Source organism: Anomalospiza imberbis, chromosome 3 (genome assembly GCF_031753505.1).
Source record: "Anomalospiza imberbis isolate Cuckoo-Finch-1a 21T00152 chromosome 3, ASM3175350v1, whole genome shotgun sequence".
NCBI classification, from domain to species: Eukaryota; Metazoa; Chordata; class Aves; order Passeriformes; family Viduidae; genus Anomalospiza; species Anomalospiza imberbis.
The window spans coordinates 105,867,932-105,886,418 of NC_089683.1; the positions used below are offsets into that span (position 1 = coordinate 105,867,932).

At 47.0% G+C, this 18,487-nt stretch overlaps 1 protein-coding gene across 2 annotated transcripts in view; it reads left to right on the forward strand.

Annotated features, from left to right (window-relative positions):
- SLC24A3 (solute carrier family 24 member 3) overlaps positions 1-18,487 on the forward strand; it is a 116,032-nt gene that overhangs the window by 74,145 nt on the left and 23,400 nt on the right. Inside the window, exons 7-12 of one of the 2 annotated variants that reach the window (XM_068186299.1) lie at positions 6,697-6,771; positions 11,066-11,091; positions 12,676-12,729; positions 14,290-14,435; positions 16,996-17,156; positions 17,721-17,988. In XM_068186299.1, the coding sequence (XP_068042400.1) occupies positions 6,697-6,771; positions 11,066-11,091; positions 12,676-12,729; positions 14,290-14,435; positions 16,996-17,156; positions 17,721-17,988 (730 nt within the window). The remainder of the gene's footprint in view (positions 1-6,696; positions 6,772-11,065; positions 11,092-12,675; positions 12,730-14,289; positions 14,436-16,995; positions 17,157-17,720; positions 17,989-18,487) is intronic. The other variant, XM_068186300.1, reaches the window with a different exon arrangement.

An 18,487-nucleotide genomic window follows, 5' to 3' on the forward strand; every position in this document is an offset into this window, starting at 1 on the left:
GTGGAGCAGGGGACCAGGAATGCTGGCTTGTGCCACAGATGCTCTTCCAGTTATTGGTTCTGTCAAGGGGTCTGGTAGGTGATAAGGCATCATTCCTCAACATACTGGAGCAGAAGAGGATGACCGTGACTGTCTGACTTGCCTCCTTCTTTTCGAGTGGGATTCTTTTGCCTCAGGAATTAAACTAAATTCAGCAGGCTCTCCTTTGTCCAGGTCACAGAACCCTTGTGCCAGCCGAGGCACCTCTAGGAATTATCAGCTGCCATGGGTTATGTTAGTGGAAAATACGCCTGTGTCAGGCATGTTGACAAGGACACTAGACAGGGTTTAATAACCTGGTAGAATGTTTTTTAATGAAGCAACTGGGACTTCTGTAATCTGTTCTACCCCACTTCTGCCATTCACCCAGCTTGCATGCCTCTTAATCTTTTAAGCTTTAATTTCACTCACAACTCAGACTGCAGCCATTACTGGCTTTTGGCTTTATGATTGCATTCATGAGCTTTTCTATTTTCTTCTCCTTGACTGTGGAGAAGTTTTAAAAGGCGAGAGCTGAAATCCTGTTGCTTTTTCTTCATTGGTCTGTGAACATCAGCGGAAAACATGTAAAACTCTGGGGAAGTAGTTTAAGGAGAACTCAGTGCCAGCTGGTGGGACTGTTCACAGCTCTCACAGCCCAGGGCACATTGGGGTTTGGTGCTGGCAGCGTTTTATACTGACCACGAGCCTGGTCTTTCACTGACAGGGCTGTGCTGCAGACATGGGACAGACTAATAGGTTAGACTGAAGTAGTGCAGAAGGCAAGGCTGTGGTCCTTGGGTACCTAAAGCTGCTGCCATGGCTGGGTACCTAAAGCTGCTGCCATGGCTGTGGTGTGTGAAAGCCCAGGTACAGGGAAAGCAGAGGGGGATGATGACAGGATACTGTGGAACATCACGTGGTCTGTAAGGTGCTGAGACTGCAGCCAGGACAGAGAGATGTGGATGGAGTTTCAGGATAGAGAGGTACCATTAATTCAGAGATGCTGCCCAAGGCAATCAGAAGAGTTGCAAATGGATTCCTGTCTGCATCAAACAAAGGCTACTGCCTAATTGTTACAAAAAACCATCACCATTTTCAGTTAAGTTTTTTCTGTCAAAATTGACACACAGATCAATACTATGGTTGTACCATTTGTAGGCTGTTTTCTCGAATCATTTATAGTGTGAAAGTAAGGGAGATAATAAAATCTGTTTTTTACTTCTGGCAAGGACCGGCCAGTCTGAAGAGGCCGGGAGATGTTTACTCCATGCACGCCTTCCTGTCTACAGCTATCCTTGAATTCTGCTATGGATCTTGTGGTCCAGCAGAGGCCTTGGGGTCCTGCTTCCTCAGCACTGTGGGAATCTGAGCTAAAGAGACATGCTGGTCCAAATAACTCATGGATGATTATAACTACCAGTTGAGCAGGGAAATGTTTCTGGCTTTGTCCTGAGGTTTGGAGAGTGTCCACTGTTTCCATTTTGAGAATGTCACATAGACAGATTGCTGCAGCAGTGATGAAAATATCAAGAGAGACCTAAAAAAGCAAATATTCTTGGGGAAGTAATGAGAATAGATGGAGTTGGTGCACAGTGTACGGACTGGGAGCCAGAGTGACAACTGAGCTCTGCAGAGAATGGCAAACCAGAGGTGAAATTGGGGGGCTGGTAATTGGAAGGAGGCTTTCCTCACAGCAGGTCCCTTAGATCATGGCTGCTTTAACTGCCTGAGAGAGATAGATACGTTTAGGCCTAGATTTTTCTTTGGCCTGACCTGTGCTTGTATTTGGTGCTTAGCTGAAGCTGGGAGTTGTGGTTAGTATTGGTCAAAGCCTCAAGCAAGCCTGAATGCTGCATCATGAAACCCTGGGGTCTTTGGCCAAAATTATGGTCTGGAGACTGAGCTGGATACCTGTAGTGTCCTGGGATATTCGGACATGACTATGGGGTATAGAAGGAGTGCCACTTAGTCCAGGACATCCTGCTGTGCTGTCAGTCCCAGCACAGGGCTCTCTGTCTGATGCTGGCTGCCTGCTGGAAAGCCTGCCTGGCTTTCCTGGGGCTCTGCACAGGAAGGCAATTGTTTTCCATGCAGGAGTCTGTCTAAAAGGTCTGCTGTGGCAGAGTGGTTCAGTGTGCCAGGAGGGGATGTGGGATCAGGATTCCTGCTGTGCTGGGAGATGGCACTTCTGGAATGCTGTTGGACCCGCTTGTCTGATTTTCTGTCTGAGTTATGGATGTGTCAAAAGTGCCACCAGGAATCCACCACTCTCCAAACCATATCAAGTCTTGTGTGTTTCTCCCAGGAAAGGTGCAGAGGCTCCACAATGGCTTCTTGCTGACAGCCACAGGTGGATCTACAGCCTAATTTAATGTAAAGATGAGTACAAGTAAGGCACTGTCGCACTCTCCCATTAATCTGTGTCGCTTCACTGATACCTTGACCAGTGAGAATGAGCAGGCAGGTGGCCAGGTCCTTGGAATTACCTGAGCTGAGCAAAATAATCAGCTGCAAAGTTTAAAGGCAGAGCTTGTGCCCTGATACCTGAGGTGGAGCCCTTTTTATTTTTGTATAATTCTGAATGCTTAAGACATGGATTAACTACAAACTATGGCCAGCCTGATTCCTTGAAAATCTGTCCCAGACCTCCACCTGAGTTCACTGCTTCCTGTAACAGTGGCCAATAGTTGGTTGTTTCTCTTGCTTTGGCATGAGATCCTGCTATGTTACCATGGGACTGACTTGAAATTGCACTGAGGGTTTGCAGAACAGTAGTATCAGGAGCACAGCCCTTTCTGAAGGGGACCCCAAAAGGCTTCAGAAGGCGCCTGCTCAGCTCTGAGGGCAGCTCCTGCAAACTAGGAGCAGCGTGCGAGGAGGTTCCAGCACACATCTGGCTGCAGCTCACCCAGAGGGCTGACACAGCGTGCTGCCGGCCAGTTGCTGTGGGCCAGGGGCTTGCCGGGGATCGCAGTGAGCAGCAGCTTTTCAGGCGGCACAGACCAGCACTCGAAAGCCAGATCCCTGCATCTGCTAGGGTGGTGTAAGAGCTTCCCTAATCACTTCTGTGCAGTCCACATCAAAGAGGGGCAGCATGAGGACTGACCCAGATTCTCTGCTTCTGGATGCCTTTTGACGGTGGTGGATTCACTGCTGGCACATCTCTATTAACCTCCATAGACTCTTAAGGCTAATCGCTTGCAGGGATTGTCTTTAATCTTTTGACACCATAGTCCCAAGCATTCCTGCCTCTCCACATCAGCAAATTAGGTTATTAGCTCTTAATACCTCAAAATCTAGACCTTCTGTGCCAGAGGGTAACAGAGAAACAAGATTAGGGAGATTGCTTCCAAAGCCTAGCATTTCCCAGCAGTGTTAGTAGCTGATCAACGCTTGAGAATGTCAAGCAAAGAACCGGCCATGCGATGAGGAAAACCCTCAAAACAATTTAGAGTGGAGAAGATCCCTGAAGAACATGGATGTGATTACATGCTTCCCCTGGAAGTTTAGCAGCCAGAATACTCAGGAGTGCACTTGCCTCTGGACTCCTGCAGCCGGAACACAGACATCCTTGCCGAGGGAGCAGCAGCCCTGTTCTGCCACATGTGCTTTGTCGCGGGCCCATTGCTGCCATGGGCAGAGCACGCTGGAAAACAGCCAGCTGGGTGGCCTCTGGTTATGGATATCTCCTGGATGGGAGAAGAGCATGCTCCTAAGAGCAGAGAAACAATTTGGATGAGCAGTAGAGAGAAGGGTCAGTTTTACAGAGGATAAAAGGTGAAGTCCTAGGATGAGGCGTGGGGCATATTGCCACTCAGTGCTACAGGAAGCAGACACCAGTGTCTGATTTTAGGGGAGATTTTCCCTCTGGTGGCTGATCTCCACATGTGTGCTAAGTGGAGGAGGTGGTGTGTGCTGCATAGTGCCACAGCTTTAGTGGTTACAAACCTCAGAAATCAAGCTAGAACTGAGAAAATCTTGATCTTTCTGCTCTCCAGCCCATCAAAAAAGGGAAGTAAGCATTCTGAGTAGTACATTTTATATGTAGGATTTTGCAGGGTGAAAGTTTACCTGTGAGAAACCAGGTAGCTATTATGGGTAAGTTCACCCTTAGGAGTGATGCTGTAGCATGCAGGGGAGCAGGCTCAGTGTGTCTTGTGTGGAGCCATCAGGGGATGCTCTCGTTCAAGCCTTGACTTCAGAACTCTTCTTTTCAGCTCAGGTGAACTGGGTTCAGTCCCCACTAAGTGGTCAAGGGACAGCTAAGAGGCACTGGTTTGGTGTTTGGATTTCAGGTACTCACTTCAAAAGGAGGAAACGTCACCACACTGACAATCAGTGGCTCTACAGATGCCTCCTTATGCTCAACTCCCGCAGGAGCAGCTCCCTGCTGGATTACAGTATGACAGTATTGCTGATTTAAAACTCAAATTTGATAATGTTTTAACCCAAGCTGATTGCTTCCCTGATTTCTTTTCTGCCTTGCTGATCTGTAGTTTCAGTGGTTTCCAGCATGTTAAGATTTATGTGGAGTCATTGGTGGCTGCAAGGCACAATTTAGGCCTTCAGGAGCTCGGTAGTTCTGCCTCAGGACGTGGTTCTGACCAGCAGGCTGAGCACTGCCATTGCTCTCAGTGCTCATGAGCTCCTTTCACCCTTGGTGCACAGTTGCCTTATGTGCGTGGCTTCCCTGTGTCACATGGATCAAATGGTTGAGAAACCTCAGCTAGGTGACTTGGGCCCTAAAGACATCTGAGATTTAACTGCTCAACAGCTGTTGCATCAGGGGGACCCACCCTGCTGTCAGTGAAATGTGAGCAGCCTGTACAGGTGCCAGGCATGAGCACGTTCTCCTACAATCCGATCCGGAATCAGCACAAGAGTCCTTGTGATTCCCACAAGATCTTGGTCTATCAGTTCTGTGCAGAGGGTCCCTGCTAGAAAGCTGCACTTAGGCATCTGGATCTTACTGTGCTTGTTCAGGTGTCTGAAGAAAAGTCCTTGGGAAAATATTAACCTGCACCTTCAAAATCCTTTGATATTGTAGAATATCAAAGAACAGGAGGAAGACTACCTTGACTCCTTGTAGCCAGGCACCTTCCTTTCACAGATGTGGTGACACCCCTTAGGCCAGGGACAGAGGTTATGAGACAGAGCCTTTTCCTGTGAGGGCTGTCCTTTGCTTCAGAAATGTGACTTCTGTGTGCAGAGCTGAAGTTTACGGCTGTAAAATACCCACCAGCATGCATCCATGCTGAAGCAAGTGCAGAGGACCTTAAGCAGCATCCTGAAAGCTGGGTGGAATGATGTCCAATCATTCTATAAACTTTCTTGCAAAATTTGCTCAATCAGAATGAAGGGGCACACTGATGTAAAATGTGAGATTTAACTGAGGATCTCTGAATAGAATTATGAACCCAGCTCCATGTTCCTACATTTGGAAATTTCCATCAGAAAGCATCTCCATTCATCTATGTCTGTGTGGCTTGAAATGTATTGTCAGCTGGTAGAAATCTGGTTTGACCAAGGGCTTTAAAAGCCTGCTTTTTGCTTCATGTAGGAGTTTCTAACATGTAAATGGTTGCATAAAGAGACTTTACACTGGGCATAAATTACATCAGTTTTTTAGAAAACCATGTTACTAAGAGATTGTAGAGATTTTTCAGGTATAATGGTCAGTATCTTTTTACAGCATTTGTTTCATTAGCAGTTTTGGAAAATTCCAGTATTTTAAGAGTTATTATGAAGAGAAATTTGGAAAACTATTTTTGCTGACACTGAAATAGAACTGAAAATGATGTTACTGTTCATAGGACTGAATTCATGCACAAGCATGACTGGGGGGTACAGTCAGAAAATTAATGTACATGTTCAGATCCAATCAGTGTAAATGAACCATCTCCCATCCTCCTTCTTCAGCTTTACACCTTTGAAGGATGTGATCCAGAGTGTTTGAAGTGCACTCGAGAACTGGGAAATACAGGTCTGAAGAGAAGCTTCTACTGAGGGGACTTCCTAGAGCTGAAAAAAATAGAATCATTGAAGATGTTGCCTCCACGTGACTACTTTTAATCTGTCCTTTTGAATACTATTAATGAAATTAAAGATTAAGTAGTTCACTGGTATTTTCTTCTAAGATCTGAGTTGCAGGCTCATGCAGCCTGCAGTGAGAATTCTTCCTCATTTCTGTGGCTTTGGAAAGTGTCAAGTGACATGAACTGCACAGTGATTCCTTTTTATTCTCCATTGCATACAAATTCCTGGGTTTTGTTCGTAGCACTTTGCTGGACTGTTGACTTGAGTGTTTGTCCCAAAACCTGTGTAGATGCACACAGAGCTGTAGTAATGCTCATCAGTGTGGTCGTGCTGGTAAAGCCTGAGCCCCTCCCTTCCTGTAAAGCAGCAGCCCTCACAGACTGCGTGGGGACACCCAGCCCGACGTGGGGGACAGCTGAGTCTGCAGGTACTTCTGACGTGACGGTTCCCGTCTCCCTTGCAGCTGTTCCCCCAGCAGCCACAGAAAGTGTTTCCTGTCTTAGGCCTCTTCCTCGAGTTAACAGCATGCTTGGGGACAGCTCCCACAGAGTGACAGGCGGAACCTGGGCACACACTGCTGGTGTGGCAGTCGTGCTGGTGAGAGCCTAGCTGACACCCTCTCTTTGCCTGTTTCCCCAGGTTGTTGCGCTGTCGTCATGGAGTCTCTTGAGAGATTCAATCTACTACACGCTATCTGTTGTTGCACTTATCGTGGTAAGTCTTTGAAGGTTTTTCATCTGTTGGAGCCCATGTCTACTGACACCTCTAAAGGGAACCTGCCATGGCATAACGGTCGTGTAGCTGAGATCTCAGCTCAAGCACACGCGGGGATTTCTTCTTGTGGAAAACTGCTTGTGGTCTCCCTGGTTCTGCTGGGAAGCTTGGCCCAAGGGCAGGAGATGGAGGAGTGTCCAGAGACCCCAGAGGGATAGCTGGGGCAGGGTGTGGTGGCCCAGTGCAGACATGGGGTGCCGAGCTAAACCCACGTTCTGAGCCCCCGGGCAGCCCTGCAGTGGGTGGGTCAGTGCTCTCCTGGCAGTGGCCTTCATGACTTCCTGAAATACAGGTCACTAACCTGTAAGGAGGCAGCACTTGTGCCCAGAGGAGAGAGATCCTGAACAGCTACTACAAAATGTGCAGGTTAGTTTTTCCACACATAATAGGGGCACGTTAAGTGCATGCAGACAGCAAGTCCTCAAACAAAAACTACAGTTTCAGCAGTTCTTAATGCTGTGCCTATCCCGATTTTCATCAAGCTCAGAAAATGCTCCAAATCTCTCAGAATTGGGCTATTTCATGAAAAAATGTTGGCACAAGAGTTAAATAAAGACACTGCTGTCATTTTAGCATTACCTTTGCAACCAATACCAAACAGTGCCAGGAAACATAAAAATTGACTTTTCAGGTAGCCATTGCATGTCTTTTTTTTCCCCCACCCTAGCCTAGTACCCTAGATTCCCAAAGACAGGAAGAGTGACTTTGGGAGGTTAACTTCCCTATGTCAGCAAGAAGGGGACTTCAGAGTCAGAAGAGGGTTGCTTGCAGTCTGGGTTACTTTGGTTAGTGTGTTTCAACAGTGGGTTTTGGTTTGTTTCCTGCTGCACAAGCCTGTGTTCCAGATATACTCTGTAGCTGCAAAGCCCTCTATCTGCGTTATCCCAAACAGGGGATCTTTCTCAACCTGTTTGTACTTTAATTCCTCGTACAGCAAGGCCAGCTATTTTGTACCTGGTGAAAAATAACTTTTCTACGTAATTACTAGCAATGAGCTGCAAAACAAAAAGCTTTTTATTTTTGGTTTTGCTTTGGCAGCTTGACAGTAACCTCATATCAAAAAGTGTTGCTAAACAGCAAACAGAGCCACGCGTACTAATTGTAGTGAATTCCATTGCCCAAGCTTAAAGGCATCCAGCGGACATTGTCTTAGTTCACTCCATAGGAAGCACACATGTGGGCATCTGCCTGGCATCTGGCTTCCTGGTGCTTGGATTGCACATTTCATTTATTGCATGGAGGCAGACAAGTTAAAAATCTGTTGATTCTGTCATCAGTTTTAAATTCTTTAAGCAGGGAGGGTTTTTTTCATGGCTGGTTCATTCCTGTGGTTGTCAGCACATCAGCATGTGGAGAAAAATTCTCTACTCTTTTGTGTCCAGTGCGCCCCTGAAATTCCTACCTACTATTCCTGTGTCATGAGAAAGTTGTGTGGCTTGCAGAACAGACATCTCTTTTACCCCTAAGACTTTTCTCCTATACTTTATTTCTGTATAAGCTGTTCTTTGTATTTACAGAACTGCAGGAGTCCTTTTCTTTTGGGAGTGTACCCCGTAATACCAGGACACGGTTATTTTTTCCCTAAGCCATGAGTTAGCTTCTCTCCAGCTGTATGCCCACTCTTCTGCTCATCAGTGGTGGAGTTCAAGACCCTCCAGGCAGCCAGGATAGCAGGATGGTGACACTCCAGGCATTAGTGGAGGCTTGAAGGCATTGCCAGAATTTTTATTCCCGTGTTACAGCACTACCTGGCTAATTTGGCTTGGGAGAGGTGGAGCACATCCCAGGTGTTTCAGTATTACTCCATAACAATCATTGCAAATGATTTAGACACCTATTAGGGAAAAGCAGAGAAAGATGAGAGGAAAACATTTTAAGAGTTTAAGGTTTTAGCTTCCCGCTAGGTGATGTACCAACCCTTTTGTATGCAATATTGCTTCCCAGTTGCTAGCACACAAGAATTTCTCCTTTCAGAGTCAAACACTGCTTCAGTTTAAGAAGTTTCTCCTTGCCTTCACTCACCCAGGAACCTCTAGCTCCCCAGTGTCTCTAATTTTTCCTTTCCTTTTAAGACAGAATCAAATTGAGGTGGCAGGACCTCAATTGTTCCTTCAGACTCTGACTCTTTAGTCCCCCATGGCTTAGGTGGGAGATGAGCCACGAGCTCTGTGCAGAGCATAGTGTAATCTGCCTGTGCTTCCTCCTTCATCAGATTTGTGTGCTCCTTTTAGAAGATGCTTCAGTGCTTTGTATGCAGGGGTAATTTTTCCATATGAGGGCATTGAGACTTCTCTGCAGCTGGAATAGGGTCATCAATCTTGAAGAATTATATTTTTTGTAGCAGTTTGTTCTCATGGTGTTTTAAACAACAGCCTGTGGTGCTGTGTTAAAAGTTGCACTACACTGGTACCTTTACTCATCGTAAATACACCCAAGGGGAAATAAATATATTCTTTCCAATGCTGAGATATAGCAACTTTAAAAAGCTTGATATTGTGCTGGGTAAATCAATATGACTTTGTCTCCATTTGCACTAGAAAAGGAAGTACAATGCTGTTGTAAGAAACAGAGCAGTATAGACTCACCTGTTTGCTGTTCCAGGCCATTTGATGAGAGAGAGTGAACTCTCATGGTCAGAGTCATTATAGGCAAAATTGAGATCCTTGCTATTTTTAGTCACAGAAGTCAATGGACACGCTATCATGTGCCATCACACCAAAACATTGTAAGCTAAAACAGGCCTTGTCATATTAGATCACGGTGACTGGGAACTGTAATTTACAACGTTTTGTGGTCATGTTTTCTTCCAGTAACCAGTGTAACTCTTGCCTCATGCCTGCTGTCACACAGGAGTTGCTATTTACGGCTGTATGGCCAAGGGGAAGTGTTCACTGTGCTTTCAGGGCCTCGTTCCTTTTCCCTCCTGTTTCCCTGGGGCACAGCCGTGGATCTGTAATCCCTGGTGCAGGCACGCATTTCCCTGCTGGTGCTTTGGAAGGGCCAAATGGACCGCAGCCTGTCATTGAGGCCACGAGGGCTGCATGCGATTCCAGCTCCAGCCTCCTGTGGAGGCACCGGCACCGCAGGTCCCCTCTGCAGCCATCCTGCTGCCGTGGGAGGAGAACTGGAGGCACGGGAGTAGCAGGGCTGGCAGAGCACGGCAAGGGGAAGGGCCTGGTCACGGAGCACGGCAGCCATTGCCCCGTGAGCCTTCAGACATTGCCAGTGTGAGCCTTCAGCCACTGCCAGTGCAGGCCCTTCCCTCACCCCTTGCCATGGTACTGCTGCTTCCTTCACAACCCTCACCGTGGTGCTAGTTCTCCCTTGACACCCCTCAGCCTGGCGCCGGTCCTTCCCTCGCACCCCTCAGCCTGGCGCCGGTCCTTCCCTCGCACCCTTCAGCATGGCGCCGGTCCTTCCCTCGCACCCCTCAGCATGGCGCCGGTCCTTCCCTCGCACCCCTCAGCCTGGCGCCGGTCCTTCCCTCGCACCCCTCAGCATGGCGCCGGTTCTTCCCTCGCACCCCTCAGCATGGCGCCGGTCCTTCCCTCGCACCCCTCAGCCTGGCGCCGGTCCTCCCCTCGCACCCCTCAGCATGGCGCCGGTCCTTCCCTCGCACCCCTCAGCATGGCGCCGGTCCTTCCCTCGCACCCCTCAGCATGGCGCCGGTCCTTCCCTCAGGGAGGAGGTGCATTCCTGGCCTGAGGAGGCTGCGCAGCGCTGCAGGGGAAGCCACAGTGCCGGTCCATCAGCAGGTGTGCCAAGCGGGCTGTCAGTGGCTACAGTCAGCTGGGGTGGTGGTCACCCTCAGCTGATGGGAACAGCACCCTGGGCCCAGCAGGACGTGGCAGCAGCTGCAGAGCTTGCTGTGGATCCGCGAGTGGGTAACTCGGCGTCCAGCCGGGAGGAGGCCGTGTCCGCTTAGACAGCCAGGTGGGTCAGAGTGGTGCAGCCCTGTCTCTGGCTCACCACTGCTTTCCCTCTAACTGCTGCACAAGGATCCAGTGGCATTTGGGAAAGGAGTACCTGTACCTGATAGCCTTGACTAGGTGAGCGAAACTAAGGGTTAAGAAGTTCAAAGGCTGGGCAGGAGGACGGTGCCAAAATACACCCGAGCTTAATGCCATTGTCACGAGCCCTGGCTTGTTTTACTCTGTCCCCTGCCTCAGGTGATGCACTGTTTTCAACTGTGGTTTTGTGTATAACATGCTATTTTAAAATCTTTTCTCCACAGTTTATTTATGATGAAAGAGTTTCCTGGTAAGTGAATCCCTTTTCTTTTCATTTTTTCTGGTTATACCACAAAAGCTGCCACAATTAGTGTTTATGAGAAGGAGAGAGCTAAAAAGTTCTGCAGGGCAGCTTTTTCTGCTGTGTGAGAAACATCAGCATAAGACAGGCTAGAATAACTAATTTTTTGAGCTAGAGAAAAAAGCCCAGGAGAATCAGACTGTTCCTGGTACAGTGGCAGGTCAGTGCCCTCTGCATGCCCTGCAGCAGTCTGGGGATGACAGTGTGCTCAGCAGAGCTGTGGATGTGCGAGAAGGAGCCACCCAAGCAGTCATAAATAAGTGTTTAGTTGGATTTTTCATAATTAAGCGAATGACCAGTTAAAAGACATAATAATAAAAAAATAAATATCCCTATTAATGTGTTAAAGTGCAGTGCGGTAGGTATGGTAGTCTAGGAGGGCTGCAGATACTTTTTCAGTTGCTTTGGTGTCATGGTTTTGTCTCTGGCACATCCCAGAGGTGATGTGGTGACATCTGGAGGTGACAGTGGAGGTGACAGCGTTGGCTTTGGTGTCACTCCCGTGTCATTTGGATTACAAGCACTAGGGAGCGTCAGGCTGCTTGGGCTGGTGTTTCCCCTCACTGGCTCTTGCCCATTTCAGAGGCAGGTTTCAAAAAACCATTCTTGGCAATAGCCTGGTTTTCTTTGTTGATTTTTTGTGTGTGTGTGTTTTTTTTAACTGAAATTCACTTGAAGGCCAGTTGTATTTAACTGTGGTCTTCAGAAAAAAACCAAACATATAACACAGAAGCTGAGTGTTGAATCCTCAGAAGCAGGGAATGAGACATTGATATAGTTAGTGCAATATCTCAAGATCCTTGTGGAGAAAATGTTCCATGAGTTTAGCATACAGTAGTTTGATAATGGATGATTTCCATAAGGACTAGCAGTTTGCCACGGGGAACTAAGCAGAATACAGCATTTTGGACAGTGAAAAAGATCAGCTAGAAACAAGCTCTAAAAGTTATATTGTAAATTGTTTTCATACAAATTTCATTATTCCATTAGTTTGGTACGGAAACAGCAGAGAGAAAAAGCCTGTCAGTATCTAATCAGCAGTTTGAACTGCTGCCTGCTGCATTCTCTGCACTCATGCAGCAGCAGTAGTGGCAGAGCAGCTGCCCCTTGCTCAGCTTGCCTCAGCACAATTGGCTTTACAAAGCCCAGCATCCTGCTCTACACTCCTGCAGGCAGAGCAGAGTGGCTGCTCCCCTCCCTTGGCCACATCCCATGGTTATTGTCCTTATGGAAGTGCTGGTGGTCCTTGGGTGTGCAATTTGCTCACTGAACTCCTGGATTTTGTCACTTGTTCTTAGCTGACAGGCCAGTTTGCCAAGTAAAATCACAGAAGTCAAGAAAACAAAGGAGACATCATGCATGGATGTGTGAGCCATTTCTTTGTGCATCCTTTTTTTATAGGGGAATGTTAAGGCAGCCCAGGAGCGTCAAGCCTTTCTGCACACTTGTGGCATGTCAGACGGGGGAGTGGCTGAACAGGGGCTGCTGATGCCGTGCCCTGCTCTGATGTGTTTGTGTTGCTCTTGTTTCCAGGTGGGAGTCCTTAGTCTTAGTGCTGATGTATGTCATCTACATCTTTATAATGAAGTAAGTCAAATGTGTCCTCAGCTTATCTAAATTCTAAGGCTCCTTGCTCCCCTTGCCTCACCTAGCCCTTATAATAATGAGAAGAAACAGCCTCCAGTTCTGCCAGAGACGGTTTAGCTTGGCTATTAGGGAAAATTTCTTCACCAAAAGGGTTGTCAGGTGCAGGAACAGGCTGCCCAGACCAGTGGTGGAATCACTAGCCCTGAAGGGGTTTAAAAAGATATGTAAATATGGTGCTTAGGGACATGGCTTAGCAGTGGGCTTGGCAGTGCTGAATTGACATTGGACTTAATGATTGTGGAGGTTTTTTCCAACTTAAACTATCCTGTGAACCAACCGGTGCTTTACGGATCTCATCCTCTGTGAACTGACCAAGGCTAATGCAGCAAACCTGTGGCAGAGACCTGGATCCATCCTCAAGTCCCACCAAAACAGTCTCTTCTGACTTCACTTTAGCGTCCCTACTCGGAAATAAGCAGGAGTGAGATTCCGGTCTATTTTTCATGGGTGCAAAGCTCTGCAGCAGTTCTTGCTTGCTTGGAGATCGTGATAAAACTACAGCACTGTAGGCAGTGATTTTCTGAGCATCTGGCCTGTGTGACTTCTTCCACACAAGTTCTTGCTAGTAAAACTGGTCTGTTCTGCTATTTGGTTCACCTCCTCCTGTCTTGTTTTCAAAAGCCAGTGGAAAGGAAACCCAGATTAAAACTGGAACATTCAACAAAACCTTCCAGCTGCCAAACACACCAGTGGTCTTGTCTCCACAAGTAAGACTAGAGATTTGTTTTGAAATGATGAATAGAGTAATATTGTGAGAGCAGTTCTCAGTGAGAACAGCAAAACACTCAGACTGGCTGAAGGGAACGCAAGTCAGAATTCATCTCTTAATTAGAAATTTTGACATGGAGGGTAGCTTTTTTACTCTTGGAACAATTAACTGACCAGCAAGACAGTTGTAATGTGTGCATTTTTTTTTTTCCTAGAAACAATGTTGTAATGTGAACAGGCTTTTCAGACCTGTTTGGATATAGCTTGAAAGGTTGTCAGCCTAGTTAGGGACCTCTGCCAGGTGTTTATAGGGGTCTGCCCTTGCCTCTCAGTGTCATGGGGAGAGCCTTGGCTCATATTTGTGTCAGCTCCCAGATGCTCCAAGAAGCAAGGATTATTCCCCACCCCTGCCAAAGCTGAGATGAATTTAGCATAAGGTGTTGTGTTTCTGGGTTGAGTCCTCCCAGTAAGATAATGCTGATCAGGTGTGATTGTGTGATAAAAAAATACAGTTGGATGATGACAAGCAAAGATTACTCATGATACATGAGTAGAGTATTCATCACACATAACACATAAACATGCATGTCATTCGAGATCCATGGCTTCTATCTTTCATAGCCTTCTGGGTATAGAGAGATTGTGTGATGTACAATTTGGATGGAGCTCTGGGATCCTCAAAACCAGAGGAGTTTACTTCCTTCCCTTAGCTGTATCGCACAGGATACAAGGCTAGGGAAAGAGGACTGTCAAGAATTAAAGGTACATCCTGAGTTTGTTTTGTTTGTGCAGGTACAACTCAACCATACATCACTTCTTTGAGAGGAAGACAAAAAGCTCTGCAAATATGGTGAATGGTTTAGCAAGTAACACAGAAATGGATGACAACAGCAACTGTGATGCCACAGTGGTGTTACTAAAGAAAGGTAACTGTTCCAGTAAGTCACCCTGTCACTTGCATCATTCTGGGTGTTCTCTCCCTGCTCACACGGTGGGAACTGCTTCTCTTTTGTAAAATAGGAGGGGGTGGGTGGTCCTTTTGGAACCCCTCTCCCAGATGGGGGACACAGTGTGGTGATCCCAGCCACCACAGCCTATGCCACTGGAGGTGGCTGAGGCCTCTTGTGGCTGATTCTTGCTGCTGGACAGGTTGCTTGGCTGCAAGGACTCCTTCAATCCTGGGGGCTGCTTATCTAGCCTGTTACAACCATTGTAATTCCTCCTGTGGGTGCTGTTACTCTGCACTGAAGTTGCCCATTTACAGCATGTGCAATTAAATTTAACTCCACTCCAAAGGGACATCAACTGAGCAAGAAAAAAGGCCCTACTTAGACCACTGAACACTTATGCCAGTGAAGGAAGGGTGAGGACTCTGTGTGGGTCTGGGTACTGTGCTCTTACTGCACATGCTGGCTTTACCATGCCCAACTTTTCCATGTAGGTGGCCTTTAAGGGTATTTAACTCTGGCTGAAATCTGTTCCAGTTTGACTTTAGTCATGATCATGTATAAAAATGGTTGTATTTCTTCTGCTTAAAAAAATTCCCCCATCCCATAGTTCAGCAACAGTTGTTCAATGTCTGCATTTGCAAGGATGTCCTAAACTGTATTCACAGTGGATTTATTTTGTCTTTAAAACAGTCAACAAGCATGTGCAGTCTCTGCTTGGGATGTATATGTATCTGTTCTCAGGAATAACGCCACCTGTTTTCCTGAGGCACTGACTTAGCCTGAGAAGAAGCTCCATCTTGTCAAAATCAATCCTGGTCTCTAACCACAGATGGGCTGCCTCTTTTGTTTAGCTAGTCTATCAAAATACCCCAACCAACCAACCAACCAACCAACCAACCAAAAATAGGTCTCTTTTCCTGCAAATGGAGCTTGAGAGGCATAGTCTGTATACATAAGCAGTTAAGCATGAATTGTAGTGGGGTTTATTTGCAGCAGCAAACGAGTCTGCCAGCTCTCAGTTACAGGCCTGTTGCAGAGGGAAGGCTGTCAGCAGTGCTGTGCACTCTGATTTGGGGAAGCTGTTTTTTTTTGGGGACGGCTCTCTGTCGCTTGGAGCTCTCCATAGCAGAACTATGCTGGCACTTCTGTACCAGGAAAGCTGGATTGGGAAAACTCAGTGAGCACAAACTCAGGCCTTGCACATCCAACTTTATCCAGTGGCCTCAGGGTTAGTTCTGAGTGTGGGATTTGGTTTAAATGTTCCCACAATGGGTTTTTTTGCATACTCTGCTGATTACTTTTTGATTTGGACACTTGTGGTTACTCACACTGCACAAGGAAGGAAGACGAAAGGATTGCTTCATCTTCTTGCAGATTGTTCCTGTATTTCCTTGGGACTGGGCCATGGGAGGCCTGAAGAGGCAAGTGGTGCTGCTTTGTGTCCAGCCTGGGGTACAGGGCCACCAACAGCACCTGTTGCAATGGGGTGCCTGGGAGTTTCAGACACTGTTTGTCTTCTGAGGCCTTTTCTGAAACCTTTCCTGAACAGAGGACCAAAAAGTCTGAAACAGAAAAATTTCTGTGTTTGGCAGTTTTTCCAGGTGCCATTCAACAAGTGCCAGTTGGAAAAACTCACAAGGAAAAGCTGTGTGGTTGGCTTTTGTTGTTGGTTTGCATTTTTATTTTTTTAATACAGAGGAGCTCACATAATCTGCCCTATTCCATAGAAGCCTCAGTAGGCAAAAAAATTAACATAAAGGCCGAGGAGAAAGTCTTCAATAAGACTAACAGTGATATTTAAAAATGGTAATGCCACAAAACATTTGCCAGTGTTTAACACTGGTTTTAATAAACCTGTGCAGAAGTGTGTTGGATAAGGCCTCAGGTTTCCCTGCTGCCAAGTCCCAGTCCTGGCACAGAATTTACAGCCCAAGGTGTCATCCAGGTGATGGAAGGATGAACTGTAGAGGCAGTGGGTATCGGCACTGTGCTCCAGGTGGAGCACAATCCAGGGACCGACCTCTGTCTCCCTGTCCCTTTGCTCCCACACTGTGGATTGCTCTGGCACATGCAGTTGCTGCTGGATTTGGTGGCAGTTCCCAGCCATGAGCTGCAAGCCCAGGGTGCAGGAACATTCTTTTCATTTGTGTTGGTACCTTGAAGGAACACAGTTAGCAGTGGATGAGGACAATACCCTCATAGAAGTGCAGGTTGCAACTGGAAGTAAGTGCCTTGATGGGATAGCTGCTGTTGAAGCAGTGGTGTGCTTAACACAGGCCTGTGATGAACTGTGCAGAGCAGATTTAGTTCTCTGTAAGAAGCATGAGTTGCCATACTATGTTGACAATTTATTTAAAAACAGGAATATAAGATGTGTAGAAGGCAGAAATTAAGGACAGATGAGGCCTATTTTGAATGATGTAGCTGAAGGAATGGTTCTTACAGAGAACTTCTGGAACCCATGGGTTCATTCTTCTTAGAGCCATATAGAGCAGAGGTAGAGACTGCTGGAAGAATGCCTCAATTTGTTTTTGTTCCTTGGCTGCAGGAAATTTCCACCGTAAAGCCTCAGTGATCATGGTTGATGAGCTGCTCTCTGCCTACCCACACCAGCTTTCATTTTCCGAGGCTGGGCTCCGGATCATGATAACCAGCCATTTCCCTCCCAAAACCCGTCTCTCCATGGCCAGCCGCATGTTAATCAATGAGGTGTGTCTTTTATCTCCCCCACCTGTCTTTCTCCTTCTGAATTTGCATTTTCCTGTAGCAGTGTTTAGCTTGAAATGCAACTCTGGTGTTTCTTCTGGATCCCTGATAGCGCTCTCTCAAATTTTATCCTTCTGCCACTGACTTCACTGAACATCTTTGCTGTCTGTGCCCCTGGAGATTTTTGCAGCGGTTGTTACGCAGTTATGTTACTGCGTAACGTAGCTATGTAGCTGTAGCTCACAGGAGGTGCCCTCTGCATAGATCTTGTTAATAATATGGTACTACCCCGAGACTGCACCTAGCATGTCACTGGTCTTGGAGTACTCCTGAAGTGAGTTCCACAGCCACTGGACCTTCTTTTGTAAAAGCTGTGCATGTGAGATTTTTTTTAGTGGTCTGCAAGCAAGCATCATGTTGTACCTGTTGAAAAACATTCTTTTCGCTTTTAAAGATAAATTTTTAAAGAATTCTACACACCTCTCCTTCTCTGTTCCTCCCTTTTGCTTATAAAAACCTCAAATTAAAAAAAGTCTTACTTTTCAGCAAGACTGCCTTTATTTACAGAGACAGAGGCTGATCAACAGCAGGACTTACACCAACGGTGAGTCAGAAGTAGCAATCAAAATACCCATCAAGCACGTGGTGGAGAATGGAACAGGTCCCAGCAATTCTGCTGAGCGTGGCGTGAACGGCACACAGCGGGATGAGGACGTGGCTGAGGCTAGGAATGAGAATGAGGATAATGAGAACAACGAAAACGACGAGGAAGAAGAAGATGATGATGATGACGACGATGATCATGAAGGGCCATACACACCTTTTGACCTACCCAGTAAGAAGCTTGTGCGTTTGTGTGGTGCTTGTTTGGATATGCTGGAAAGCATTGCAGATGGATGTAGAGGTAGAAGTGTCTCTGAGAGCTTCCATCAGCTTTCACTTTGCAGTGAGGCTCCTGGCCACATGTAAAAGAGATGGGGAACTGGGAAGCAGCAGGAACCTCTCAGGGTGCAGACTCCTGGGGTTGGGCACACCTCTGCTGCAGCTCCTGTGTTGGCACTGTGCTGCTGTTGCAATAACAGGGGAGACACAACAATCTCCACAGGGTGGGTTCTGCCCCCAAAACATGGCTCACCCCCTGGAGAGATGGATCTCTGCTGACTGTGGAGGAAGCTGAGGGTAGCTGGGCTGCTGGCAAGGAGCCTGAGTGAAGATCAGATATGTCCATGGCTAGGACATACCTTTACTGGGAGGTGAGGCATGCTCTTACCTTGCTTGGACAGTGCAGTGCTAATGTGGGCAAGGCACTGGTGATACTGATGTGAGGCAGAGAC